The following is a 27,936-nucleotide window of genomic DNA, read 5'->3' on the forward strand; positions in this document are numbered from 1 at the left end:
TATTCAACACGGATCACATGCATGCTTTCCGACACATTTAAACACACTTGCATACATAATTTCACGTACATTCTGTATTATGCTTTCTGAAGAATTTTCCCTTGGTTGAATTATCTTTGTATGGGTGGCCAGAACTTCTTAAGTTCCTGATATAGATTTTTGAGGCTTACTGATTATATTGCCGTATTTTCTGCTTGTCCTACATTCTGGTAATTTTCCTATGTGTTCAGTTCCCTCTTCAGTCCAAATATGATTTGAGGGAGAAAAGCTAGCCTATGATGAAAGGGCTCAATTTATCAAAGTTTAAAAGAAATGGAGACTTTAAAGAAGCCACAGCAGTAATAGACACAAGTGGGACATCTAACAGAGACTATGGCAGAAAGAAAGAGACTAGGACTACTGGGAAATGGGGCAGGGAAGTAAGACATAATTACTTCGGAAAAGAGTAGAAGTGCCATGGGCAGTTGTAAGATGGAGGTAGTGAGAAAAGCAGCTGAAGGAGGCAATGATCCCCGGGCTCCACACCCTATGCCACAATCTAATCTAATTAAGGATGGCTGGATAATGAGTGAAGAAAATACTGTCATAACTGCACAAATGAGCAAAATCAAAGATAAGGGGACATATTAGATCGTTAGATATTTGTTATGAAAATACAAAATAAACCTATATATTTAGTCAGAGTTGTGTCTGTAGGAGGAAAAAAAAAAGGATTTCTAACGTGGAGGCAGCTCTTTCTTCAAAACTCAATAGAAAATCCTCAAATAAAAAAGGAAAATCAGGATAGGTTACCTGTCATAAGGAGTATATCCATTTTGTTGTAAGAAATCATCTTTGATAAGTTTTGCTACCTCCAGGGTGATTTTATCTGTTTCTGCTAGAGAAGCCTAGAAGAAAAAAAATTTTTTAGAAATTTACTTCCATAATATAGGACCAGTGACTGTAATCAATTAAGTAAGCAAAAACTACATAATCAACACACAATCATCTACCATTAACAAATTCACTTCGTAACTGCTTGTTGACTTTTTTTTTATTGTGGTAAAAACATGTAAGTTTTTTATCTTAACCATTTAAGTGTAGTTCAGGAGTGCTCAGTATACTCGCATTGTTGTGAAACAGATTTCCCTAACTGGTCACCTTGCCAATCTGACACTCTACAACCATTAAATAGCCGTCCTCCTTTTCCTTCTCTCCCAGAACCTGTTAACTACCATTCCACTTTGTTTCTATGAATGTGACTACTTTAGATGGAATCACACGGTATTTCTCTTTTTGTGACTGCTCTATATCACTTAACATAATGTCCTCAAGGTTCATCCATGTTGTAGCATGTGTTAGATTTTTCCTTTCTTTTTAAGGCTGGATAATATCCCATGGCATATATATACACACACCACCTTCTGTTTATCCATTCATTAATCAAAAGACAGGTGGGCTGCTTCTACCTCTTAGCTACTGTGAATAAGTGCTGCTACGAACATGGGTATACAAATAGATTAACGTTCTTTTTTTGATACTCTTTCTTCACATCCTGTCTTGCTAGCTTAACTATTTGAATTCTGAGTCTTGAGTTTTGTTTCAAAAAAAATCTATACATCCCAGAAACAGTTACTTTAAAAAAAAAATTACATGGTGTTTAGAACCCTGTAAATGCATGGAGTGCCTAGCTGGATTAGTCAGTGGAGTGTGCAACTCTTGATCTTGGGGTTGTGAGTTTGAGCCCCATGTTGGGAGTAAAGATTACTTAAAAATAAAATCTTAAGGGGGGCGCCTGGGTAGCGCAGTCGTTAAGCATCTGCCTTTGGCTCAGGGCGTGATCCTGGCGTTCCGGGATCGAGTCCCACATCGGGCTCCTCCGCTGGGAGCCTGCTTCTTCCTCTCCCACTCCCCTGCTGTGTTCCCGCTCTCGCTGGCTATCTCTCTGTCATATAAATAAATTAAAAAAAAATAAAAATAAAAATAAAATAAAATCTTAAGGAAAAAAAAGAAAAATTACGTAAATGCAAAGTATAGTAAGCATGTACTTCTCTATGTCTGAGTGCTGTTAGAGCTGCTTTAAGTATCACTGTCTCAAAAGCAATCACTTTGGGAACCAGCCTAAACAGCCTAGCCGGTAAAGATTTGTTGGAAATTGTGGCAAAGACAGGCCCAGTAAGGTAAGTGCAGTCATTTGTCATCTCTGTGCAACTAAGCTCTTTAGAGGTAAGGATCAGGTCTTCTTTCTTTTCTTTCTCCTGTTTTTTAACTCCCTTTTATCCCTAATCCCCTCTTCAAACGGAAGTATTAAAATGTGTTTTATGTGTAACCTTTTATGTGCATAAATTCATGTAAAATGTGTATTTTACTTTGGATTAGTACTTTATGTGAAGCGGTCCCATTTGTGTCTTTGGCACTTTTTCAGATCCATCCATGTTGCTGTATGCCACATCATTCTCCATGGTATGCAATTTCCCGATTTTTTTTCTTTTTTTAGAGATAGAACATGAGGTGGGGGAGGGGCAGAGGAAGAGAGACAATTCCAAGCAGGCTCCACACCCAGCATGGAGCCCAATGCAAGGCTCAATCCCATGACCCCGCGATCATGACCCGAGCTGAAATCAAGAGTCAGGCAATGGGTGGCTCAGTCGGTTAAGCGACCGACTCTTGATTTCGGCTCGGGTCATGATCTTGGGGTTGTGGGACGGAGGCCTGTGTTGGGCTCCGTGCTGACCATGGAGCCTGCCTGGGATTTTCTCCTTTCTCCTTCTTCCTCTGTCCCTCCCCCTGCTCGCTCTTGCTCTCTCTCTCTCTCAAAGGAAAAAAAAGGAAAAAGAAAAAAAAGCAAACAATTATAAATAACTAATCAACTTCAAATATTTCTTCCACATTGGTTGAGATGTCCTTTTTCCATTATATTAATTACACTGGTGAGTTACAATAATAGATTTTCTGTGTTGAATCATATTTGCATTCCTGAGATAAACTTTACTTGCTCATGATACATTATTTTATTCTTTTTAATACCCTACAGAATCTAGGTTTTTGATACCTACATTCATAAACAAAATTAGCTTGAGATTTTTTGGTCTTAAATTCTTTGTCTGGTTCTGGAAGTCTTCTGTTTCTAGTTCCTCTTACCTATGGCCACAGTACTCATTTATAAATAATGAGTACTTGATATGTGGTAGCTATGTAATAATACTATCATTTGTAGAAAAAGAAATTAGGAAGTGACTTTATAAATCCTTCTGATTCCTAGCCCTGGTGCTCCTGCAAAAATATAATATATCCAAACCATGCCACCTCTAATTTGGCTGGTGATGGGAACATTCTATTTCAAGAAATAAAAGTAAATCAAGTGTTTCTTTCTCATCTACAGTATAACCAGGACTATGCCAAGTGCTACAAAGGATCAAAAAGAATACAAAGCCCTAATAATTTAGTTACTCCTTTTGATTGACCATATTGAAGTACAAGTCCCTCTTTTTGAATCTGGGCAAGATCTGTGGCTGCTTTGACCAGAACGTTAGAAGTGATATACTAGTTTTAGGGCCCAGGTTTAAGAGGCTGTTGGTTTCCACTTCCTCTCTTTTTAGTTACTCTCTCTGAGAGCCCTAAACTGTCACATGGAGGCACTACATAGAGAGAAAAATGCCCAGCCAACCCCTAGCTATTCTAGCCATCTTAGCCCAGGCACTAAACACATGAGGGAAGAAACTTTCAGATGATGCCAGCCTCAGCCACCATATGACTGCAACTGTACGAGGGGCCGAGCAAGAATTTCAATGGTCCATCAACCCCAAAACTATGAGCAGTAAAACACTGTTCAAACCACTAAGTATTAGGAGTGGTTTCTTACTCAACAATAGATAATCAAAACAATAATCATCTTTCTACCTTCCATAACACAAATAGGACCTTCAAATATCTGCTGGATAAAGGACAAGCTAAACTTCTATTAGTTCAAAAAATATTTAATATGTACTCATTTTGCTAGGCAAGAATCTGTATATCCAAGGTTCTATCTGTCCTTACAACCTGCCGATATAACTCACAGACCTGTCCTCCATGGGACTTAACCACTCACCTTTCCCACAAGTTGTACAATTTCTGCCAGGTCTTCTTCTTCCTGCAGAATCTCCTTAGCTTTGGTCCTCAGAGGAACAAATTCCGTGAACTGTTTGTCATAGTACTCGTCCAAGGCACGCATGTACTTGCTATAGCTGATTAGCCAGTTGACAGAGGGGAAATGCTTACGCTGAGCTAGTTTCTTATCTAAGCCCCAGAACACCTGATTTAAAAACAAAACAAACAAAATACAATGATTTTTCTTAAAAAAAAAAAAATTTTTTTTTTAAGTCTTAAAGTATACTTGTTTGTCCTAAATATGCAATTCTAATATTTTGGTCAAATTATCAATCTTTTTAGTCTATCCCACATATAATTGAAATAGAATACAACTTACAATTAAAAAACATATTCCTTTTAGTTTCAGGATGGATATTATCTATAAATCAAATTCAAACTGTATCTGAATTTCCTTAATAGTGTGGCAAATCTGATAGTTAGAAGAAAAATGAATGGACTCTTCTGAAGATTTATTATGGTGCCGTATAAACAGAGGAACCAGAAAATGCTTACTCAGATAGAATAGATTCTTCACTTTTGATTAAACATCTCGAAACATTCTGACTAAATTCAACTCCCTATGATTAAGGGCCAATCCAATAAGATCTAACAGTCATTTTTCTGAGGCCAAATGTTCACGTATTATTTTATGCATTCTTAACTTTGCTTGCCCTTTCCCTGAAATTGAAACTCAAAATGTTAGCAAAGATTAAACATCTTGAGAGTTATAAATATAGCCTCTGCCATTTCTTTTTATCAGATACTGACAGAAACACAAGCAAATATTCTCTTCTTCCCCCATGAATAATACACACGCTTATGAATATATCACATTTATTCTTTACTATAGCCCTGATTTGTATACATCTTTCATTTAGGCTTCTTTTGATGGCCAAGTTGACTAGCTATCCACTACAATTCATGCCTTGTCACTGGGAAGCAGCTGCGTAGGTAGAAGCTACATTTTCCAGCTTTGCTTCATCTGGGTGTGGCCAACAGAATGAGTGGGGTGACTGCATCTGACCCAGAGTTCACAGTGTGGGTGTGCCTTCTCCAGTTTCCCTCATGTCAGCCAGATGCAGACGGCTACCAGGCTAGGTGGTGGTGGAGCCCCAAGCTGGGAGTAACCCTGGTCTCTGAATTACCAGTGAGTGGAAAAGAGCCGCCCTCTGATACGATCATCTGCTTTAAACCATACTATGAGAAAAAAGAAACTTCTACTGAGTTTTTGCCATTACGCATTTTTAGGCCTATTTGTTTGTACAACTAGGGTTACTCTCACTTAAAGGCTATATTATTCTAACACTAAAAAAACTTTGCTATTCTGGATGTATTTTCCACTTGTAGAAATTAAGTTTATTATAAATCTTAGGCAAAGAGCTAAGAAAGAATGGACAGTATTAAAAGCTCTCCGTGACAAGAATGTTCCTAAAACAGACTTTCCTGTAGTGAGTAAGTTAAATACTTCACGATGACGTAGGTGACATTAGAGCAGAGCTGGGGCGGGAAAGCTCAGAAGTTGACTACCTAGGAAAAGATGTACCTGAACAATACCAAGAGTAGCAGATGTAACTGGATCAGAAAAATCACCACCAGGCGGAGAAACCCTAAATTTAAAGGGAAAATAAAAGTCATTAGAGAAGTTTAAGAAAAGTAACTGGCATATGAAAATAAAAATTGTTTAAAAGTCAATATTAATGTAAATAACTTTAGAACTAACCTTTTTTTTTTTTAAGATTTTATTTATTTATTAGAGAGAGAGAGAGCCAGACAGCACAAGCGAGGGGTGAGGGCAGTGTATGACAGTAAAGGGAGAGGGAGAAGCTGGCTCCCCACTGAGCGGGGAACCCAAGGCGAAACTCAAACCCAGGACCCTGGGATCATGACCTGAGCCAATAGGCGCCCCTAGAACTAACCTTTAGAACTAAACTTTAGAACTAAGAAAAACTTACATACAAATGTTAATAAAAATCAGTACTAAGTTGCAAATAACAATGGTAACTATTGAACACCTTCTAGTTCTAGAAATGAGAGATATAATCAGTTTCATGATTATAATCAAAAGATGATGGGGCGCCTGGGTGGCACAGCGGTTAAGCGTCTGCCTTCGGCTCAGGGCGTGATCCCGGCGTTCTGGGATCGAGGCCCACATCAGGCTCCTCCGCTATGAGCCTGCTTCTTCCTCTCCCACTCCCCCTGCTTGTGTTCCCGCTCTCGCTGGCTGTCTCTATCTCTGTCGAATAAATAAATAAAATCTTTAAAAACAAACAAACAAAAAGATGAAACAGGAAGGAAGAAAAAGCTCTAAAAACAAAGTATGGCTTTATGTAGTGATCATGGATCTTCATTTTGTTTTTACCATGATACAATCTTACCCTTAACATGTCTAATTTTCTAAGTTCTTAAGACATTGTGACTTAAATATAATAAATCAGTGAAGTCAAATAACCAGAATATGCAGAGAGAACCTAAACATATACACTGTAAGGAGCTCCTTGGATGACCCTGGAGTGCAATCTTGGTTAAGAACTACTACCCTCAGAGGAAGCTGAATTTTTTCTCTTTAAAATAAATGACTTTTAATTTGTCTTTTGAAAAGTAAACAGTTGAGGTGCTTACGCTCCTACAATGCTGACACTTCCTTCTCTTTCAGGATTTCCAAGACATTTCACCCTGCCTGCTCGCTCATAGAAAGAGGCCAGACGGGCACCAAGATATGCGGGATATCCACTATCTGAAAAAAACAAAGAGAAATTTTAAGAGAGATTCTAAGCCAGTCCTAAAAATCCTATCAGCCTTCTTACGTGATAAGCAATACAAAGACTTACCTGCAGGCATTTCAGCTAAGCGGCCGGAGATTTCTCTAAGGGCCTCTGCCCATCTAGAGGTAGAGTCAGCCATCATACTGACGTGATAACCCATGTCACGGAAATATTCTGACAGCGTAATTCCTAGATTGGGAAGAATATTGCAAGTTACAATTCTACAATATACAATCCTAACTTTGTCACCCTTGAGAAAACTTTAAAACAATAAGTACATGAGGCAGACTGCTAGCTGTTCACCAAAATCTGTTTTCCCTCTTTTTTTGTGCACACAGTTGAATTATGTTTCCTGGCCTCCTTAATATTTAGATATGACCATGTAACTGACCTCAAGCTGATAGAATGAAAGTCAAAGTAATGAGTTCCATCACAAGGCAAGCCACACACCCTTCCATGCTCTTTATTCCTTCTGACTTACTGAGATAGAGAGGACTCCCAGGTTCCCTGAAAAGTCATGAGTTGAAAATGGAAGAGTACTTTTCAGCCTGGGTCTCGGCCCGGAATGACAGAATAAAAAAAGAGTTCCCTGACCACTTGAAAACAAAAATCTATTATATTAAGCAATGACAAGTTTGGGTTTATTTGTTGCCGTAGCCTATTCTAATATAATACACATTTTAAAAAGTAGGAAAAGACTTTTTCCCTATTCCTTGTTGAGATAATTAAGTCTGAAATTAATTTCCATTGTAGCTTTTATCTACATATCACACATACACATACCCAAACCCCCCAACTAATTAGCTTGTTTGGTTATTTTTCAAAAGTAGCAAATGTTATTAACCTGAGTAATATCTTAATTATCCAGATCATTCTGCTGTGCATATCAGGTTCCATTCTGTTAAATCACTTACGGTAAACCATTTAGAAGAGCCTAATATACAGAAAGAAGTCCCGGGTTCTAGTTTCTGTTCTGTCATTAACCTTAGCAAACTAGCTTCATTTCTCAGTGTGGTTTCTTACTCTGTTAAATTCCTGCTCCATCTATCTGTACATACCAGATGAAATGATATGTACAAATGCCCTCTGACGAGTACAAAGTACCATGTCATTCTAAGATATTAGAAAATTATAGTTGTTACTACATTGTAAGAACCCCAAAATCTAATGCCCTGATTCCTTTATTTTACCAGTAAAGAAACAGAGGAATATTAAGTAAAACAATATATAAGTAATATATAAGTAAAGTGCCCAAAAATTCAGCACTTTACTATTTATCATATTACATCTTTCAGAATAAGAAATACTGATACCTGAGGCTTCTAAAAAAATAATTCCATGATCAATGTCTTCAAAAAGTATCACCTCTCATTATTAAGGCTTAAAAAAACACATTCGTCATCACGTATTTCAATCTGATGATAGGATCAGGTCCTCTCTTATACCAGCACGGCTACATTTTCAGTCTCTGTGGTGATGTTCATTAATGCTTGTGTGTGTGTATTAGAAAGACTTGGTGGAAGAAACAGATACCCATGAGTAAACTTCAAAGGAGTTTCACAGACCTAACGATAACAGTGTCTACCAGTTAAAGGGAAAAAAAACAACATCTCAGACAAAATCAAAAGATGAACAAACTGGGAAAACACTGGCAACTCATGACAGATAAAAAGACTAATTTCAAAGAGCTTTTATAAATCGGTATGAAAAAGAACTCCTATCCAAAAGGAACACGGACAGGGGCGCCTGGGTGGCACAGCGGTTAAGCGTCTGCCTTCGGCTCAGGGCGTGACCCCGGCGTTCTGGGATCGAACCCCACATCAGGCTCTTCTGCTATGAGCCTGCTTCTTCCTCTCCCACTGCCCCTGCTTGTGTTCCCTCTCTCGCTGGCTGTCTGTATCTCTGTCGAATAAATAAATAAAATAAATCTTTAAAAAAAAAAAAAGGAACATGGACAGAAAGCAGTTTTCAAATGGTTAATACAGACAGGAAAGACGCTAGCTCACTGAAAGAACCACAGACTGAACAGGTATCTAACAAAGGAGGGATAGCAAATGCTAATTGTCAAATCTAGGTGCTGAGAACATCAGCGTTCACTGCAGTGTTCTTTCAAATGTCTATGTGTTTGATAATTATCCTAAGAAAGTGGTACAAAATCTGGCACTGGTGGAGATGTGGAGAAACAGAACTCTTGTTCACGCTTACCCCTTTTGAAGGGCTATCAAAATGTAAAATCTACGTTAACAGTTGTATGCTTGGCAATTTTACTTCTACAAACGTACCTTACAAAAATGTACAAAGAAACAAGCACAAAACATGAAAAGAAACTATAAAAACACACATGAGGATGTTTTAGTGATGCAAGGTTTGTGATAGCAAAAAAGCGATCAATAACAAGGGTCCGCCAGAAAGATGCTGGTTAAATCGGTTACAATGTAGCCATATAGCTGGGATACTGTGCAGCTATTTAAAAGAAGACTTCTTATCTTAAAATAGTAGATGAATATGTCATTTTCCCCTTCTCATACAAGTAATCACCAAACAAGGAAAACAAGAAATATAAAAACTCTATTATCAAAAACTAGGGGACATGTTTAGCCCTACAACAAAATAATGAGGAAAGCCACCTAAATGAGGTAAAACCCAAACAAGAATTCATCAGAAGCTGCACATCTCAGATTAAGCTTCTGCAAAACAAGGGCAAAACCAAGAATCCTCTGTTTGGAACACAGCACAAGGGATACAGGGTTTCTCGGGTCCAGTCTGGCATCAAGGAGAAGCAGGGAGATGGCAACAAACAAAACACATGTAGGCACTCCTTTACAGTAAGCAAAAAGTGGGTGAGGCAGGGTAGAAGAGAAAGAATTCATTGTAAGTGACCTTGCAGCGGTACACTTCCGCTGGCAGGAGAGAGGAGCAGAATAACTTACTTATACAACTCCATGCCATAACAAACTTCACAGATTCCCATAAAGAAACCCTGCCACCCCCTCCCATCTCAAGGTGAGTAATAGCAATAATACACATCAGTAGAGGAACTACACAAAAATACAAGAAGAAAAAAGACAGAAGAGCAAATATAATGATGGTCAAAGAACCTGCCAAAGAACAGATGAAAACTGTGACCACAATTAATTAATGAAAGAAAATGTTAATAATGCGTCCTAGCACAAAATAAAATCTCAAGGAATATACAGTAAGCTCAGAAAAGAGGTTTCATGAGCCAACAGAACTCAACAAAGAGCTGGAAGAAAAAATAAAGCCATTACAGAAATGAAGGTTTCATTAGAAGCAAAGCAGAGAATAAACTCTGATTATCGTGTGAACAAATGGACAAAAGGATAAATAAAAAGGATCAGAGAGAAAAGATACATGTGGAAAATAGACAAAGGAGATCCACTATGTCTAGTTTGAAGAAGATAACTATAAGAGAAAAAGTTTCAGAAATAATTCTTGAAAATTTTTCAAAAAAAATAAAAGACACATTCATAGGCTGAAAAGGTATGTACGTTTCAGGAAAAATTTATCAAAACTATCAATACTGGCATATATCCTAATAAAGTTATAAAACTTTAAATTTAAAGAGAAATTCCTTTGGGCAAAAAGAAAAATCATCTATAAAAGGAAAAAAAGCAGGTCAGCTTCAGATTCTACCTGGTATTTTTTTTTTTTTTTTAAAGATTTTGAGTGAGAGAGAGAAAGTTCACATGAGTGAGCACACCAGGGGAGACGGAGGAAAAGGGAGAGAACCCCAAGCAGACTCTGTGCTGAGTGTGGAGCCCAATGCGGGGCTTGATCCCACGACCCTGAGATATTAACCTGAGTCAAAATCAAGAATCAGAGGCCAATTGACTGTGCCCCCCAGATGCCCTTCTCTCCCTACCATTTAATGCTAGAATAAGAGGTCTCAAGGAAACAAACATTGATCCAAAGTATACCCAGCCAAACTACTATTAAAATTTAAAGGCAGCGGAGGGGCATCTGACTGGCTCACTTGGAAGAGCGTGCAAGTCTTGATATTGGGGTCATTAGTTTGAGCCCTGTGTTGGGTGTAGAGATTACTTAAAGAGAAAAGAGAAAAAGGAAGAAAATTTAAAGGCAGTGGAAAAAAAAAAAAACTTATGAAGAAAAAAGAATCCATGGAATGTAGTTTCTCTGAGCCTTTCTTGAAGAAACTTCGAAAGTCAGATTTTAGACAAGCACGAAACAAATGGAGAAACTGTAGCCAAAGGACTGCTGTGTGGACTGACTCCATTTTACTCTAGGTTTAAGGCTAATATGAATATTGTATATATGGTTAAACAACAGAATGTGAATATTATAAATCCTGAAAATGTAGAAATAAGAGTACCAAAAGCTGGGATAGAAGTGGGAACAAAGATGGGAAGTAATACATATAAACACACTGATTTTCTTATCTTTTATATCCAGCCATCAAAGCACAATAATTCAAAACTGATAATACAAGTTACAGAGATACAGGTATATTTGGAGTTAGAGCAATGGTAAAACATGTAGTAAAAAGAAAAAAAAAAACCAGTAGTAGAAAATGTATCATTTTACGTTCATGCTAGCTTTAACTTAAGAACAGATGTAAACTGCGTTTTTTTTTTTTTAAGATTTATTTATTTTAGTGAGAGAGAGAGAGAGAGAAACAGATGGTGAGTGAGTGGGGGGAGGGGTACCGGGAGAGGGAGAAAAGTCCCAAGCAGACGCCCCACCAAGCACGGAGCCCAACTTGACGCTTGATCCTGGGACCCTGAGATCATGACCTAAGCCAAAATCAAGAGCTGGATGCTTAACCAACTGTGCCCCCAGATATAAACTGCTTTTATTCCAAGTCATATACTCACCAGTATAAATAGAAGCTTCTCTAGCAGCAACAGGCATATTGGAGGTATTGGCTACCAAAGCTGTCCTCTTCATAATTGATTCCACCTTACCATCAACTTCCATCGTTAGCTAGAGGCAAACAATCTATTTAGATTCTCTGATTTCCAAATAGAACATTTTAGTCCCCTTTTTTACAACTATCCATACTTAATCCCTCTTATATTCAGTTCTCCCAAAGTAATATTTCCCATCACTCTAACCTTTTCTCCCTGCCCCACTGTACTGTAAGAAGTTAGACCTTCTTTCTTTTTTTTTTTTTTAAGATTTTATTTATTTATTTGACAGAGAGAGACAGCAAGAGAGGGAACACAAGCAAGGGGAGTGTGAGAGGAAGAAGCAGGCTTCCCGGTGGGCAGGGAGCCTGATGTGGGGATCGATCCCAGGACTCTGGGATCATGACCTGAGCTGAAGGCAGACACTTAACAGCTGAGCCACCCAGGCACCCCAAGACCTTATTTCTAGTTCATAAATGAAATCCATGATTTTATGGAAAAAGGAATATTAGTTTAGCAACCTAGATCATATAAAACCTATATAAAGTTCCCATTCATAAATGCTTTGTCTATTTTATCTTTCTCCTAAGAACTGAAAACCACCAGACCGCAAAAAGAAACTTTAAAGTATTTGACTGATCAATTCAAATTCTTTTCCTTGAACATACAAATTGAATCACAAATATAATTAGAAAATTCCTTAATGAGATCCTTGACAAATGAGAGCATTGCTCCAGATCCAACACAAAGCTTTATTAATTGCTACTGAAAGTTGATTAGTGGCATTTTCTCTAGAATTATATCTCAAGCTTTATATATACAGACCTCTGGGAAGTCCCGGAGGACTTCTGACATCTCATTTCCTCGTTCACCACATCCTACATAGATGATCACATCACTGTTGGAATACTTGGATAAGGACTGTGATATCACTGTCTTTCCACAGCCAAAAGCCCCTGGGATTGCAGTAGTTCCTCCCTGTACACATCTAAGCGAAGAAAACAAAGCGGATTACTTTCCTTGCTAATAAATACTAACAAATAAAGTAGATAAGTGACACAGAAATACCAAGTTAAGGAAAGAAAACACTTCGAAATACTTTCATCTGTATCTATATCTATCTATCTATCTATCTATCTATCTATATACCCACAGATAGATATACAGATACAGATACAAAAATTACTCCCCCGTTGATACCTATAACTGTATTTTTTTTTATTATCATTAACCATCTCTACCATCTTTAATAGATGGAAAGTGAGAATCTATGCCATAATCTAAACCTGGGGAAAAGGAATATGAAAATAAATAAAACAGTACTAATGATCATCTTTGAAATGCTTATATAAATTAGTTCATGAAAGCACAATATAGGAATTAAAGCTAAAAGACAAATTTAAACAACTTTTCTAAGTTGTCTTCCGAGGCAAAAAATAAGACCTAAGAAAATCATATCCTGCCATAAAGGTTAATGAACGAAGACGTGTTAAGGTGTCATCGTCAATCCCGTTTTACACATTGAGAACTACTTATAAAGTACTTCCTAGGCGCTAAACACTGCTTGGAGATACTGGAGAGACACCAGCAAGACAGCCATGTTTCTGTCCACACAGAGCTCACATTCCAGTGGGGTAAAATGAAGAGGCAGCTGGTGATTACAGAGCCATTTAGCAGCTACGTTCAAACTTTCCCTACAAAGTGGCACCGAGGATGAACCACCCTTAAAGGCAGAGGAAAGTGCATGTTGTGGTGTGTCCGTGTGTGTGTGTGCACATGCTAAGTGTGTATGTAGAGCAGAAGGATGTGGAGAGGAGAAATGAAATGTAATGCTAAGGAAAATTTCTTGGTGATACTGTTTTGTTATAAAATTCACAGAAACACTGCCTTAATAATAAAGATAGATAGACTTCAATATAAAACTAATATGCATTAAAGTTTTTTCTCCTTCAAACTTTTCAGGACTTCGATAAACTAAGAGGGCATGTCCATTCATTCAATGGCTTTGTGTACCTCTCTCAAATCACTTTTAACTTGGGTGGGGAGGCAGGGCTGGGTAGACCCAGTTTGGAAGTTCAGCAATTCAACGTGAAAAAAGTGCTATCATAGAGAACATCCAAAATGCTATGGGAGAACACAGGAAGGGATGCAAAGTCTGACACTGGATTGGAGTGGGGTTAAGAGAGCCTTCTGACAGTAGCTAAGACCTGAAAGGAAACAGACACTAGCAAGACGAAGGGAAATGATGTTCCAAACAGAGGAGACAGCATACCCAAAGGCCCAGGGGCAAGAGGGAGCACTGCCTAAGGAACTAAAAGTCCTTCAGGATGCCTGGAAGATGGTATACAAGGAGCTTGGGCAGTCAAGTGGCTGAGATGATACTGGAAGGTGAGCAACTGCCAGATCACAGACGGTTTTGTAAGGAGTTAAGGAGTATTTGCTTTAAGAGCAATGAAGTGCACTTAGAGGTTTCAAGCAAAACAGTGCAGGACCAGATATGTGTTTTAGATGGATCGTTATGTAATATGGACAATCATTTAGAAAGAAGGCAAGACTGAAGAGAAGTAGTCTGATTAAATGTGATTATTGCAGGAATTAGGGTAGGATCCTTAATTAAAGTCATGGAGTAGGGATGAAAGATGTAGATTAAAAAATATCCAGGTAATAAAATAAAAGCACTTGTTCAATAACTAGATGTGGGCACGTAAGAATGATCACTGAGAAAAGTCACAGATTTTAGATTTGGCATCTACTGGATGGACCACAGTGACATCTGTTCAAAGAGGCAACAAAAAAGTTTCAAGGAAGAGAGTGGTGAGTAAGATGATGATTTTAGCTATGAACATACTGACTTTGAGGCACCTCTAAGGCTTCAAACGGAGAAGTATGAACAGAAATGAACATGTGAGTCTGGAACTCACATGAGATCTGGGAGGAAGATATAGATTTGGAAGTCATCATATTAATATTTAATATTTAAGTCATGAGAGTGAAATAAACTCCAAGAAATATCAAAATTAAGGGAGAAGGGACCTGAAATGGAGAATAAGAACTTGTGGACAGAAGCTAATAGGAAAAACAAAGAAAGAGCGTATTTCAAGGAGGAAAGAGTAGAAAGCAATATCCGAATTTGTAGGAATTAAGGAAATACTAAACTTATTTATTGAATTATCAGTATGGGAGTGAATGATGATGTCAACGAGAGCAGTTTCAACTGGGTGAGCAACATGAGTTAGATTGGGAAAAGTGGAGATGGCCAATTTATTTTTAAGAGGTCTGGTTATGAAGATAAGAAGACAAGTAGTGGAAGGTAGAAAGGGGAGAAGGGTGAAGGGTAGATTTTTTCAATAGATGGGAGATAATGGGAAGATAACCTTGAAGGTTACCTAAAGGGAGATAACCTAAAGGGAGGTCTTTGAGGAGACATGAGGTGGGATATACTCCAGAAAGAGGAAAGGAAGAAGGAATGAATGGAAGTGTACATTAATTGAAGGAGTTTCAAATGTGATGGCCTCTAACTTCTCTGTGAAGGCTCTAGCATGATCATTTGTTGCCAAACAAAGAAGGAAGAATGGAGCTGAGGCCTTGACGCAGGTGCAGAGGTCTGAAACTGCTGCTGAGGAGAGGAGGAAAATGGTAAACAGGGAAATGCAGGACTGCGACCCAGCAGTGAGGTACTAACTTGCACTGTGTGCTTGATTTTCTCAGCAGCCTGTGTGTAGACCTGGGAGAAGGGGATAGTTGGACTGATTCACTGTTGGGATTTTGCCGGGTGGGTGTAACAAAAACAAAGAAACAAGAAAATTTAGTATACTGGCAAATACGCAGGAAATTGACAGACGAGTAAGCTTAAGCTACATATATACTGAAGGATAATGGAAACAGGACGTGCTGACTAATAAGTCACAGGATCGAAGATCTTAACGAGAAACAGCGAGGACAACTGAGAGAGTAGGTTTCAGAGATCAGTGGTACATATGTGGGTTGGTGATCAAGGTTGAAGGAGTTACTGTATCATGGTTTCAGTCTTGTCTGTGAAGTAAATGAAGTCATTTGTTGAAAGTAAAGCAGGGTATGGCGAAGCCTGAGAATTAAAGAGGTTTTTAAGCAGTTGAAGAAAATGGCAAAGAGCAGACTAGAAATTAAGAAAGAGTCCTGGGCAGCATGAGGAGCTCCGCTGATTTTAGAAACCATCGACTTACAGTGATACCAATCTACTAATTCCAGGATAGCTTAATAAAGATAGTTATATCTTTGGGCACAGATTTTCTTCTGGAAATTTTATTTTTTTCAGGAAGTTTTAGAAAAAAAAAAAAACTTTCCTTTTGCCAACTGTGAAATAATAAGTCTTCAATGATTTGACTCTATAATAAGCATTGGCAATATATGAATATATTTAACTAGTTCACTATTATTTCTCTAGATAAAATTTATTATAGGATTAGCACATGAACTCTTTATCTATAAAGCACTGAAACAATAAGCACATACAATCCTCTGAAAAAAACGCACAGGACAACAGCTCAAACTTACGGAAAAAGGGCATCAAGGACCCTCTGGCCAGTCAACAAGGGATGATTAGCTGGCAGCTTCTCAGTGACAGGCCGAACTTGACGTACAGGCCATACTTGGACCATGCTAAACTTTTCCTTTATACCTTCAAATTCGAGCTCCAAGACAACATCCTATAAAAATACAGCGGGATGTTAAGTACAATCAAATTTATAAACACTCCTTCCTTTAAAATCAAAGTAATCCCAGATTCCTCTTGGGGGTGGAGAGGTGGTACATGGAAGTGGAGAAGGAGATCTGTACTTCTTATTGCAAATCTTTATATACAGTTCCCATTTTTTAAGCAGGTGCACTTATTACTGTTTCAAAAATTAAAATATAGAAGTTTTTGAGAAAGAGGTATTTCAAGTAACAGAGGAACAGTTAAATAAATTATATGGATATGCACAGGGACAAGTCTTAAAAGATATAGAAGACAGTCTTGGGACTGGGGAAGAAATGAAAACTTTCATAATTTACTTGTACTCTTTCTTTTGTTTACTTTATTACAATGTTCTTATACTGATTTAATTAAAAATACTTACCTATTAAGAACCCTAAAATACTTAATAAAGTTGAATATTAAATATTTACAAAAGCAAAAAGGTGAGTAATACTCTAACATTTATGAACACTGAGATGGTTTCAACTATTCACAAACAATCCCAACGTCCACAGACCTATAGAAATTAGTAATTTTGTTGATACGTGAATCTGAATTATCTACTTCAGAGTGTTTCTTCCATGTAGGAGTGTGTGAGTTTCTAAGTTAGTGAGTGAGTCAGGCTGGCTGACTGCCCAGAATCCCAATCTTAACTCTTTTGTTCTCCATATTTTATAGAGAATAGACTTACTCTTGTGAAATGATTAGAAAGTATTCTTTTATCACATTTTATTGGGAACAGATTATTTGTTACAATGGTCTTCTCAATAAAGTTATCTTCATACCCACAAAGACTATTATGAGTCTACTGTATTTGATATGATGTGACTATCAATAACATTAAAGGACTAAGTTTTAACTAGCTCATCCATAGTTAGAATTCATATAATCCATCATACAACTTATTATGTAAATATAGACTGACAGTTAAAATCAAAGTAAGTCTATTCTATGCCTAAAGAATCAGGGCTTTAAGTAATGTAGCATAAGTTAAGAAGGTAGGAAAATGTTATACTACATATTGATTTCCCTTAAAAAAAAAAACAAAAAAACCTCAGTAAGTTCTGCTTTTTGTATTCCCAAGCCCAAGTTTAAAAATAAAATCATATAAAAATCTTAAAAAGAATAATTATAGAAATTATTTATAGGAAACAACAGGTGTTGGCAAGGATGTAGAGAAAGGGAAGCCCTCTTGCACTGTTGGTGGGAATGCAAACTGGTACCGCTACTCTGGAAAATAGTATGGTGGTTCCTCAGAAAGTTAAAAATAGAACTACATTACAACCCAGCAACTGCACTACTAGGTAATTACCCAAAAGATACAAAAATACTGATTCAAAGGGATACATGCACCCCAATGTTTATAGCAGCATTATCAATAATAGTCAAATTATGGAAAGAGTCCAAATATCCATCCACTGATGAATGGATAAAAAAGAGGTGTTGTATGTGTACACACACACACACACACACACACACACACACACACTGGAATATTACTCGGCCATAAAAAAGAATGAGATCTTGCCGTTTGTGACAATGTAGGTAGATCTAGAGAGTATTATGCTAAAAGCGAAATAAGTCAGAGAAAGACAAACACCACAGGATTTCACTCATATGTGGAATTTAAGAAAAATAGATGAACACAGGGGGAAAAAAAGAAGCAACCATAAAACAGACTTTTAACTGTAGAGAACAAACTGAGAATTACTAGAGGGGAGGTGGGTGGGGGACGGGCTAAATGGATGATGTGTATTAAAGAGGCCACTTGCTGTGGTGCGTGCTGGATGTTGTATGTAACTGGTGAATCACTAAACTCTACACCTGAAACTAATATTACACTGTATGTTAACTAATAGGAATTTAAATAAAACTTGAAAAAACATGAATAAGGGAATCTAACGTACAACACGATGACTGTAGTTAACAGTATTGTACTATATACTTGAAAGTGGCTAACAGAGTAGATCTTAAACACAAATTAAGTACATGAAGTGTTCTGATGGAAATGCTGACTAACCCTATTGTGGTAATCATTTTGCAATAGATAAGGGTATTAAATCATGGTAAAAAAAAATTATGGGACCATTTAAAACCTACACATTAAGTATCAATTCTATGACTATTCAGGACTAAAATGGGACAATTATCAGGTAGGGCCACACTATAAATACTTACTGAGGTATCATAATTTCCAGGTGGAGCAATGTAAGTTACAGTTCCTCTGTTTCGTGGGGGTAACATGATTTTGTGTTTGATGAGTGAGTTCTCATTGACAATTCCATAAATATCTCCACCAGTGATGTGACTACCAACCTAGAGAACAAATGCATCTGCTGTTTAAGGTTCAAATAAACATCAAGCTGTTTAATGTTTAATTAATGTCAAGTAGATTCATCCTTGCTGCTATTATTTAAATCATTTGCCTCATTTATCAATAAAACATATTAGTTCTATAATTCTTCTGGTAGATTTAAAGAAAAATTTAAACTATGCTTCTGTGGTCTATTTTTATTTGACTAAAGTACAAAATAGTTCACTAAACATCCATTTCACATTCTTTCACCAACTTTAGAAATCTTGGTTATAAAGACATACCCGTAGGTTTTTGCAAGGTGTAAAATCCCATTTGACATCTCTGCTAAGAGCAGACACATTTACTCCTCTGGGAATGTAGATACTTTGAGTCTGACTGCTGATATCTGACAAAGGTCTCTGAATACCATCAAAAATAGCTCCCATGATGCCAGGCCCAAGCTCTACCGAGAGGGGTTTACCAGTGCGGAGTACAGGATCTCCAACAGATACACCAGCTAGAAACAGTAGTTGAGGAAAACTCACTATGTAAGTTTAGAGACTCTATAAGAAGGAAACACCACGGCTGAACAGGAAATGATACTTAAGAAGCTAGAGCTGAAATTCTCAAACTTTCTTAGTTTGCAACCTCCTCAGTGTTTAACTTTTTCACAGTGACCTATGACAAAAGATATATTTAATAATTCCATTTATTAAATAGTTCTATCCAACCAATAAATATGTATGTCTAACAACTGTCACTTTAAGAGAAGAATATATATATATATAGATTGAAAGAAAAAAATGGTATCTTAATTTCATTTTTAAGTAACACCAGTTCTTCAAATGTGCCTATTGGGCACTGTAAAATTTTCAAACCTTAGAATCAGACTGAACACCTGTTCCACATTCATTTTTGTATGATACCTGCTTTTTAGCTTAACAATCACCAAACACTCAGCTTTGCAAAGACATGACATCACTGACAAGAGTATAGTGTGGCCAAATAATGAAAAGTGTCTATTAACTGAAGCTACTGGTTCATGTGATGTCTGACAACATGTCTGATATTCCTGTGTTAACCTCAAAAATTTTAAATATCCTGGCACATCACATGTGTTTGCAGCAGCTGCCCAGTGGGCCTTCTGCACAGTTTGGGAACCACAGAGCTAAAAAAGCAATACATCATTAATGCATTGTTTCAACTATACTACTGAGGAATATCAGTCCCCTAGAAAGGATATTAGTACCTGGGCAAAACCTTAAAATCTTAAGAATTAAGAAGTGGTTTTGAAAAGGAAAAGAATAAAACCTGCAAATAAACACACTGACACCATGTGCTCTCACATACTTGTTGACAGGAGTAAAATCAGTACAACTTTTACTGACGGCAATTCAGCAAAATCTATCAAAATTTAAAACGCATAAACCTTGACCCAAGAATCCAACTTCCATGAATTCACACTACAGTTACACTATAATACTGTTTATAACATATATAGACTAGACACAACCAAAATTTCTATCATTAAAGAGATCAATAAATTACGGTATATTCATATGATGGAATTCTATATAGTTGTAAAAAAAAAAAATAGGAGTTTCAATGAATTGCTCTAGAAAGATCTCCAAAATGTATTTTCATTTTCAATATGAAACTTTCAAACCTAGAGCAAAACTGAAAGAATTTTACAGTGAATTCTTTTTTTTTTAAAGATTTTATTTATTTATTTGACAGAGATGGAAACAGCCAGCAAGAGGGAACACAAGCAGGGGGAGTGGGAGAGGAAGAAGCAGGCTCCCAGCGGAGGAGCCGGATGTGAGGCATGATCCCAGGACTCTGAGATCACGCCCCGAGCCGAAGGTAAATGCTTAAGGACTGAGCCACCCAGGCGCCCCTACAGTGAATTCTTTTATCTACCAGTTAGGTCTTACCATTAACATTTTCCTATACTTTATCACATACCTATCTATCTTCCATAATACATATATTTTAAGTAAAAAAGGCAAGGTGTAGAACAGTGCATATAATATGAGGTCTTTTGGGAAAAAAGGTTAGAAAAATAACATATTTATATTGGTTCATATATGCAATTAACAAACTAGAAGGATATACAATAAAAGGAATTAATAAAAATGGCTGCGTGCATGCTTGTATGTTTTGAAAATTGGCCAGATATAGGATGACAGTGGTCGAGAGGGTTGTCACAGTATACATGTTCATTTGTTTTTATCTTAAGTCTTCAAAGTTAAGAGCAATGAAAGTTCAGAAGAGAATACTAATTTCTTAAAATAAGGTCATTCATTCCTAGTACCTTTCTTCAAATTCCTCTATAAATCAGGTTTCTTTATAACACCAACATTTCATGCTTTTGATACTATTGGTTGTTGCTGCTTCTACCTTTGCCATAAGTCCTTAAATTCTGATTTGTAGAAAGTAGCAAGACATTGAACCAAAAAGGATACAAGTTTCTTCATACACTTGGATAGTAGCCATGTCACCCTCCAATCGGATAATCTCTCCAACCAACTCACTGTGGCCCACTCTCACCAGTTCATACATGGCTGCACCTGCCATGTCACAGGCTGTAACCACTGAAAAGAACAAATGAGTATTTGGTAATTTAAGATTCTGGGAATAGTTACAGATAATTGAAATATCTGATTAATCCAATAATACACCTCTCTCACATACTAAGAAAAATAAAACACCTGCTATGAAACATACATACAGTTTCAAGAAAATATGTGTTTTTAGCATATGATATACAGGTAAACAAAATAAATTTGTTAGGCTAAAGCTTATTTATTTCATTTACATAATACACATGAAAATTATTTTCAAAAAGTCTGAAGTTCTATATGGTAAAATCTTACCTAGCAGCATTGAGACACATTTTTTTGTTTTTAAAGATTTATTTATTTATTAGACAGAGAGAGACAGCCAGAGAGAGAAGGAACACAAGCAGGGGGAGTGGGAGAGGAAGAAGCAGGCTCCCAGCAGAGGAGCCTGATGTGGGGCTCGATCCCATAACGCCAGGATCACGCCCTGAGCCGAAGGCAGACGCCTAACCGCTGTGCCACCCAGGCGCCCCGAGACACATTTTGATCAACCCAAGTTGCTATAAAACATGGAATGATGGATTTGTGAACAATAAAAAAAACTTTAAAATTGGAACAAGAGCTTTAGCTAGTAGCATGGTAGAATGCCACACAATTATCAGTTTGCTGTGTTGTCACCATTCCTTTGAGAAATAGTATTTAAAATAACATCTTTAATTTCATTTCTAACACTTCATATTAGTGGTTCTTAAAACTCTACTGCAACAAGGACCCCTTTGATAAACTAATGACAGCACTACCTTGAAAAACTCACATATGCATCTAAAAATTTTTTTCAGGGGCACCTGGATGGATCAGTTGGCAGAGCATGCAACTCCTGATCTTGAGGTTGTGAGTTCGAGCCCCATGTTGGGTGCAGAGATTACCTAAAACATAGAATCTTTAAAAAATAATTTTTTAAATTATTTTTATTTTTATTTTATTATTTTATATATATATAAATATATAAAATATATTTTATTTATTATTTATTAGATCTTTCATCCTTTCATAAGGATGTTTATAATCAGTCATCACCACTGGGTGAAGTCCTGATTAAGAATCCCTATATCTTATGAATACTGAACCAGAATTTCTACTTACTATTTTAGATCATGCTGTCTAGTAAATAAGTTACTTTTCTGGTAGGCAGGGAAAGTTGTACATTTTCCGATATGTGTGGGAATAACCGTATTTTTAATATTTAGCCTTCTGATATAATTAATTAGAACTATGTATTGGGTAATATTCAAATGGAAACAATTAAAGTATTAATATTTAATTAACTTGGATTAGAATAATGAAGATTTGCTAATTTCATAAATATTTACCTCTATACCTACTATATAAGAAGAATAGTTAAGATGAACTGAAATGATAGAGACAACTAAAATTTTATTTTATTATTTTTTTAAGGGGGGAGGGGAGAGGAAGAGAGAGAATCTAAAGCGGGCTCCCCACCTAGCACGGATCCCGACTTTGGGCTCAATCTCACAACCCTGAGATCACGACCTGAGCCGAAATCAAGAGCTCGACACTTAACCAATTGAGCCACCCAGATGCCCCTAAAATTTTATGTCATATTTCATAAACCCCAAAATATTCCACTTCTCTACCATTTCATTAAGTACTTAAGAATAATAAAAAGGTTCCAGGAGCAGTTTACTACAAGTTTCAGAGAAATATTTTTACCTAAACTCTTTTGATGGTGTTCTTTTTTGTCTTTTCCCTAAAAGTTCTTGAGTGTTGCCCAACTTTCCTAAAGACCCTTCTGATCATCAAAGGGAAAACTGTTTCTCAGAATGGCAAGAGATTGAAAACAGTGAAATGTATTTTTGCCAGTGAGTTCATGCTCAAACACCAAGTTCTAAGCTGTAGAAGCTTTGTAGGGAGAAATAAACAGTGTGACTGACTGACTTCATTTGCATAAACACCAAAAAAGGTCATCACGTCTATTGTGCTTAAAACAAAAAAGCCACAGCATGAGGTTTATAAAAAGACATAAGGAAAAATATCCATGGCACTAAGAACTATAAATCAATGAGCAGGTTTACCTATGGAAAACTGTGAATCATATTTTGCAGTTGGAGTAAAATGAATACTAGAATGAGATTTATCATTTAAAATGCAGTACCGCAAGTTTTGGCAGAATAAACAAAGTTTTTAAACTGCTTTCTATTATTCTCACGTCATAAAACTTCTTTCCCACAGATAGCTAGTTATGCGATATACGAAATAAACGTTCAGAAGGATTTATACATGTAAAGAGCCAAGGATGATATTGTTGAGAAATGCTCTGAAAAAAATTATTTAAGTTCAAACCACATAAACATATATTTACTGGATGCCCATTATCTGCAAGGTATTACATACTAACATCTATAAACTTTATATAGCCTTTTTACCCCAAATTTAACGAAAAAAATTTAAGACATATCTAAAACTCTGAACACCTATTATACATTTACATAATAAATAGGATATCACAAATTAGTGCCCAATAATTATCAAATTAAGATAATGAATGCCAGAGAAGATCTTATGATAGAGGTATTACCTCAGTGTTATAGCAACTATGAAATCTTTTAGGGACAAATAGAATTTATATGGGTGAACAGAAACCTGTGTATTTTACCTAAAACACCTTGAAAAGACATTAATTGAAGTTAGGAATCTTTACTATTGAGATTATTACATATTACTTACCAGGTCCTGAGACCCCATGCACATAACCAAACGTGCTTTCTTTATCTTCATCAAGTATTTTGGGTAGCTTGGAGAAATCCATCATGTTAATTTACCTACGGTTAAAAAAAAAAGTTATAATTACAAACCCTAAAGCAAAAGAACTGACATAAGTAGTCAACTCTCATCATCAGTCTATTTTTGAGCTATTACCACTTCTTCAGAGTAAAATATAAAATTCTTAAAATTTGTTTAAAAGTATTTCATTTCTGTAAGTCAAGCAGAGAAAGACAATTATCATATGGTTTGACTCATTTATGGAACGTAAGAAATAGGAAGATCAATAGGAGAAGGAAGGGAAGAATGAAGGGGGGGTAAACAGAAGGGGGAATGAACCATGAGAGACTGTGGACTCTGGGAAACAAACTGAGGGCTTCAGAGGGGAGGAGGAGGAGGGGATTGGGATAGGCTGGTGACGGGTATTGAGGGCACATATTGCATGGTGCACTGGGTGTTATATGCAAATAATGAATCATGGAACATTGCATCAAAAACTGGGGATGTACTATATGGTGACTAATATAACAAAATAAAAATTATTTAAAAAATGTATCTCATTTCTGGGTGGTCTAAGTTATTAAAATTCAAAATCACATATTCCTATGCAAAGTACTCCAGAGAAAATACCAAGGAGCATAATAAACAATGGCTTTTCCAGCCCAACACATCTTGTCCCCACTGCCATTACCACTCTAACCTCCTCTCCAGCTACTCTTTCCCTTAATCATTCTGCATACACATACTTAACTCTTCGCCATCTCTCAAAAACATAGGCATTCTGCCCCAGGATCTTTGTACTTATCCCCCTGCCTGGAGTATTCTTCTCCCAGATAGCCACTCCTATACCTCTTTTAGGTCTTTACTAAATGTCGCCTTCTCTGAGGTGCTTCTCTGGTCACCTATTTAAAATTGCAACATACCTCTCTCCTTCTCTGCTTTACTTTTCACCATTTGACAAATTATATCTTACAATAAAAAAATTTTAAATGTATTTTTTTAAAGATTTTATTTATTTGACAGAGATAGAGACAGCTAGCGAGAGAGGGAACACAAGCAGGGGGAGTGGGAGAGGAAGAAGCAGGCTCATAGCAGAGGAGCCTGATGTGGGGCTCGATCCCATAACACCGGGATCACGCCCTGAGCCGAAGGCAGATGCTTAACCGCTGTGCCACCCAGGCACCCCAAAAATTTTAAATGTATTATCTATCTTTATAATTTTTCTGATAAACTATATCTTACAATATCTTATCTATCTTTATAACATTTCTGACAAATTATATCTTATAATAAAAAAATCTTAATGTATTATCTATCTTTATAATTTTTCTGGAAGCAATTTTCCTTTTTCTTTTTTTTTTTTAAAGCAGAACACAGAACAGTTTAAGAAATTCAGTTCAACTTCTTTATTTTATAGGTGTGCAATCTCAAAAACCCAAAGAATGAAATATTCAAGTCCAAACAGAAAACTGGTTGCAGATCCCAAAGTAGAAAGTTTATTTTTGATTGCTGGTCTAACTTAATAATTATTGGCAATTTAATAAGGAAGATAAAGTATATGTACATATAAAAAGCTAATAATGTCCCCAAACAACCATAAAGTAAGGGTAACAGATCGATAAGTAATTGAGTACCAAATAATACACACTTATTTACCAGAAGTACAAAGATTAGAATGTTTAGGGAAGACTTCTTGAAGGTGAGGTAGAATTAGCACAAACTAAGGAGGACAGCAAAGGCATTCCAGGTGGGGGAAATAACAAGAACAAAAGAATGGAAATAAAATTTGCAGGAACAGTTAACAGATCAGTCTGACTGGAGTAAAAGGTTTATACTAAGGCAACAGCAAAAAATAAGGATGCAAAGGTAGAGAGACTAATGTGTGGGTCTTGAAATGAATACCAAGTGGACTTTAAGCCTATAAACAATAGGAAACAACCAAGGGGAAACTGTTATGAGAAGGATGATGTTTAATTCAACTAACAGATTTAAGCAGGGGAGGGAATGCAGGCAAGCTGAGAAGCTGAAAAGCTCTGGAAATAGTTATGGCTTGAATGTCAATGGAATTCAACTTATTAAATGTTTATTGAGCTCCTACCTTGAAAAGGCACTGTGTTGAACTTAGGGAATAAAGATTGTGAATAAAGGAGTTTTCACTGGCTTTAAACAAATGTACTATAAAGCAAAATGACTTTAGTGTTCAAAATTACAACACACTGGGCATTAGCAGTATAATGGTAAGCACAGCTGCCTTCCAAAATAACAACACACTGGGAGCAGAGGAGAAATTGATTCAGATGTGGGAGAAGTGCAAACCAATATGGATGAGGTAAGGCGAACAGGTAGGTGGAAAGTAAGTTCTGAGGCTAAGTTGAGTCCAGATAGAATACAGAAAGAAAAAGGAAAAACAAACCTGAGATTTGGGGATTAATTCAGGCAGGGTTGAGTAGTGTTTTTGTCTTTCTGGAGCCACTGAAGGATCACTATGGAACCATATACTCCACAGGGCACAATCTATAATCCATTAACCAAGATATCAAAGAATTGGGGAGGAGAGTGTAACAATGAAGTCATTAACAGTGGAGTTCTGGCTTGATGCTCTTCAGAAGGAGAATGGTAGATAAGTCTACCAAGAAAGAACCAAGTAATTAAAGAAACAAGTATGAGTGAAAACAGAGATGGAAACCACATGGAGATAGAGGAGACTTGAAAGTAAGAAGAATATGATAAAAGGGTCAAGAAAAGTACCAAGAACTTAAAGATGGCCTTGGTGATAAGGTAGAGACTACCAAGGCTGGTAATTTATTGATAAAAGTTGGAGTATACTTAAATCCACTGGAAACAATGGAATTGAATTAGAAAGAAAAAAATAAACCACATATCACAGTCACAAGTGTCACAATAAAAGAGACAAAAGATTTTTGTGTTCTCAACAGGAAAATTAAATTGGAAGAAGGGCAGTTGAGGGAAGAAGTAAAGAAAAGGGGAAATTGGTTTACTAGGATTTTCCGGCTTCCTAAAGATGCAGTAGAAGGGACTGCTAAGTAAGCAGGTATGGAACTGCAAATGACTGGACTATAAAAAGAACAAATTTTTCTAGAAACCACTTAAATAATAAGAAAAAAACAAAGTTTAAAGACAAACATTTATTTGGGAAATGGGCTGGGCAAAGTCTTCAAAGAAGTAGTGAACAAACAAATAAGTTCAAATTTTAATCTTCAGAAAAAGAGATTTTCAAAGTCAGAAGACAACGTGATAATAACAGTCTAACCTCTTCCTCAAATACGGGTATTTCCTACATGATACATGGTCACCTGCCTATCAAAGTGGAAACAGCATGAAATTTTGAGTCAGCAAACTTTGAACACCCTGGTTCTACCAGTGACATGATGCAGGAGGATCTGGACAAATCATCTCTTTGTACCTTCAATCTGAAAAGTAGGAATAATGCTAATACCCATCCCAGAGTTGCGACTGAATTACAAATTGTTGAACGTTCCTTGTGAAATGTAAAATGCTTATAAGAATTTCATCAGTAATACCACTATTTAAGCAGGGCTTCAATGTTGAAAAAGCCATTCTGTTTTTTAAAGATCTCCTCTTAGTGTCTTATATCCCTCATAAATCTACTTCCCCATCGCTTCTACCCTCTGGCCCTATTTCTTCCAACTGCTGTGGCCACACAGAGGATGTCCCTCTCCCAAGGAAATTCTCTGTAGTGCCTTTAACTCTCAAAAAAAAATTTCAGATCTTTCTCTCCCAAGGCTACTCTTTTCTGGAAGGATTTCATAATATCAATGCTTGTCTTATTTATTTATTTTTAAAG

General features: G+C 36.7%; 1 protein-coding gene across 1 annotated transcript in view; it reads right to left on the reverse strand.

Moving 5' to 3' along the window:
- The window catches only part of ATP6V1A (ATPase H+ transporting V1 subunit A), a 57,162-nt gene that overhangs the window by 6,062 nt on the left and 23,164 nt on the right, over window positions 1-27,936 (reverse strand). Inside the window, exons 2-13 of the mRNA XM_026493520.4 lie at window positions 24,075-24,169; window positions 21,234-21,362; window positions 19,071-19,285; window positions 18,651-18,788; window positions 16,292-16,443; window positions 12,584-12,746; window positions 11,726-11,834; window positions 6,939-7,061; window positions 6,730-6,844; window positions 5,654-5,717; window positions 4,070-4,273; window positions 793-887 (exon numbers count right to left, since the gene is read on the reverse strand). Of these exons, the coding sequence (XP_026349305.1) occupies window positions 793-887; window positions 4,070-4,273; window positions 5,654-5,717; window positions 6,730-6,844; window positions 6,939-7,061; window positions 11,726-11,834; window positions 12,584-12,746; window positions 16,292-16,443; window positions 18,651-18,788; window positions 19,071-19,285; window positions 21,234-21,362; window positions 24,075-24,159 (1,592 nt within the window). The 5' untranslated portion in view covers window positions 24,160-24,169. The remainder of the gene's footprint in view (window positions 1-792; window positions 888-4,069; window positions 4,274-5,653; window positions 5,718-6,729; window positions 6,845-6,938; window positions 7,062-11,725; window positions 11,835-12,583; window positions 12,747-16,291; window positions 16,444-18,650; window positions 18,789-19,070; window positions 19,286-21,233; window positions 21,363-24,074; window positions 24,170-27,936) is intronic.

The sequence above is a fragment of the Ursus arctos genome, unplaced genomic scaffold, assembly GCF_023065955.2.
Source record: "Ursus arctos isolate Adak ecotype North America unplaced genomic scaffold, UrsArc2.0 scaffold_4, whole genome shotgun sequence".
NCBI classification, from domain to species: Eukaryota; Metazoa; Chordata; class Mammalia; order Carnivora; family Ursidae; genus Ursus; species Ursus arctos.